The sequence below is a fragment of the Berghia stephanieae genome, chromosome 3 (assembly GCF_034508935.2).
Source record: "Berghia stephanieae isolate SIO BIC M18660-M18661 chromosome 3, UCSD_Bste_1.3, whole genome shotgun sequence".
NCBI lineage: Eukaryota > Metazoa > Mollusca > Gastropoda > Nudibranchia > Aeolidiidae > Berghia > Berghia stephanieae.
Genome location: NC_088362.1, coordinates 11,319,204 through 11,321,703, shown reverse-complemented (window position 1 = coordinate 11,321,703; position 2,500 = coordinate 11,319,204). Strand labels below are relative to the sequence as shown.

The following is a 2,500-nucleotide window of genomic DNA, read 5'->3' as shown; positions in this document are numbered from 1 at the left end:
ATTTTAATTTAAACCCTAAGGCAATTCTTTGTTAAAGATACATCATTACAATTAATGAGAAAACTGTGGTTTTTTGATGATGACTATCTTAAAAACGTTGAACAGGAAACCAAAAATGCGAAGGAAATAAAAACTGGGGAGATTTAAATCTGTCGATTCCGGTATAGTAGCTAATTGTGGTCCATTGTCTCAAAACGGTATTATGTCGAGATGAACCGGATGCTACAAAGCAAAAATTAATGCTAAACTGGTGAAAAATTTGAATTATTGGTATTAGTACCCTAAAATATCATATGCATTCTCCTCAGTAAAACATATAAACACAACCCAATGCTGATATTTATGGTCATAAATTCAATTCAGCATCTTAATCATCCCGACTTAATACCATTTTGAGGCGTAAGGTCACATTTGGTAAAGCACCCTCTGAGTGAACCTGATAGAGAACACACTGTATATGTGATGTGATCTAAGCTATCCACTATAACTAAACAAAACCGTCAAAATCAATCACTATATTTGGACAGATAGCTAGCGAAATACGACCTGTCCTGGATTCAATTTCTCGTCAATGAAGAATTAAAAAAAAAAAAAACATATGTTGTGCAGATATGTGGTCTTGTGGTATATGATGATGCTTGCCTTGACAGGAATGTCTCGGGTTTGAGCCCTACTGAGTGGTGCATAATTGAGTCCTTGGAAAAGGCTCTTGACTCACCATACCCAGGTGTAAAAAAAAGTACCTCGCTGTTAACAGCATTGTCTCGGTCCGGAAAAAAATGTAATATCCCCTAACAGACGTAATGTTTCGTCCTACGTGTTAAGTGTTGCTGTTGGCTAGTGACCCATTGTAAAACTCTTTGAGCAAGTTTAGTGGATATTGAGCAATATAAATGCGCACAAATGCTTATGTTTCTGAAATTTCTCTTTATAGTTATCTCTTTTCATCATCAATACAAGTTCTTGCGCCTTCTATCTAGAGAATGAATGCAGTTGACGCCACCAGTCCTCAGACTCTTCGTTATTGGTGGTAGTGGTAGACAACACAAGGAGGGGTTGCTTTTCACTAAATACTCTCTACTTATAGATTATAAACATTGAAGGCCAGACAATAGTGGATAGCTCATACGATATAGTCACGCTCTCACCGGCCAGGCGGAGTTGTCGTACCAGTAAGGTCGCAGTTTCAAACCCCCATCACCGCCGCGAAATATTTTTATTCTCTATTGTCTTCTGGCACTTTCCTACTCACTTCATCTCTTGTTGTTAACAATAGTTTAGTGTGCTGGTTATGATTGCTTTAGTGAATGAGGATACTCGGTGAACCATTTTACTTAAATGTATGTATATATACATATCATAATTCTGTTAAAAACTTACTTATTCTCATCTTCTAAATCTTGTATCATCGATTCCAGCTCATGCCTCTGTTCAGCATCCACTGCCATCATGATCTGCATGGGACTTTTTAGCTGAAATACAAGAAACATTTCTTATAGTATTGATATTCATTGCATGCCATCATTTAATTTTCAAAGAGAGAGAGAGAGAGAGAGAGAGAGAGAGAGAGAGAGAGAGAGAGAGAGAGAGAGAGAGAGAGAGAGAGAGAGAGAGAGAGAGAGAGAGAGAGAGAGAGAGAGAGAGAGAGAGAGAGAGAGAGAGAGAGAGAAGCGTTTATATCATGAAAATCTAGATAATGAAAACTTTCATTCTTAGATTTAAATTCATGACATTTCTGTTGGCGATTTTATGATTATGATTGACAATATGATTTTCGTTTGTTGATTTCTGTATGCTCCTCTACTTTCTAAAAAAGACGTTTATAATCAATTTAGAGCTCATTGACTGATTGTTCTATTAAACTATTGTTTCATGCGGCAAACTTTGTCAATGAAACAACAGTATTTTACTGTTAAACTTAAAATTTACTTTTAATTCATCTTTTTGAAGGGCACACATTGTAACAAAAAGGTATTGATTGATTCCCCTGCCACACGGTGTAGATTTGAGACACAGTAAGCGCCTCCCTGCCCACTATTGTAGGTCAGGAACCCCACCCAGCAGTTTCTCAGTCCACGCCTTCCTGCCCACTATGGGCATGGGACGGGAGGTCAGGAACCCAACCGAGTAGTTGCTCAGTGCACGCATTCCTGCCCACTATGGGCATGGGAGGTCATGAATCCCACCCAGCAGTTTCTCAGTCCACGCCTTCCTGCCCACTATGGGCATGGGACGGGAGGTCAGGAACCCAACCGAGTAGTTGCTCAGTGCACTGACTAGTCTAAAAATGGTAAAATGGGCGTCATAACTTACTGCATGTGAATTCGGCTCGCCGTTCAGACTGGAACAATACTGGGCTATTAGATGATGTTCATCCTCTCTGGAGACAAAAAGTAGACATTTGTAATAATAAAATAAGGAGTCCGAAGCTGAGATAGTGATGGGAAGATTTCTCATACTCACAGAGGTCAACATTGATCTCTTGGGGATAAAGATCGTA

The 2,500-nt window shown here is 39.1% G+C and overlaps 1 protein-coding gene across 1 annotated transcript in view; it reads right to left on the bottom strand.

Annotated features, from left to right (window-relative positions):
* LOC144967143 (dystrophin-like) overlaps positions 1-2,500 on the bottom strand; it is a 454,945-nt gene that overhangs the window by 4,905 nt on the left and 447,540 nt on the right. The window contains exons 74-75 of the mRNA XM_078904012.1: positions 2,314-2,380; positions 1,381-1,472 (exon numbers count right to left, since the gene is read on the bottom strand). Of these exons, the coding sequence (XP_078760138.1) occupies positions 1,381-1,472; positions 2,314-2,380 (159 nt within the window). The remainder of the gene's footprint in view (positions 1-1,380; positions 1,473-2,313; positions 2,381-2,500) is intronic.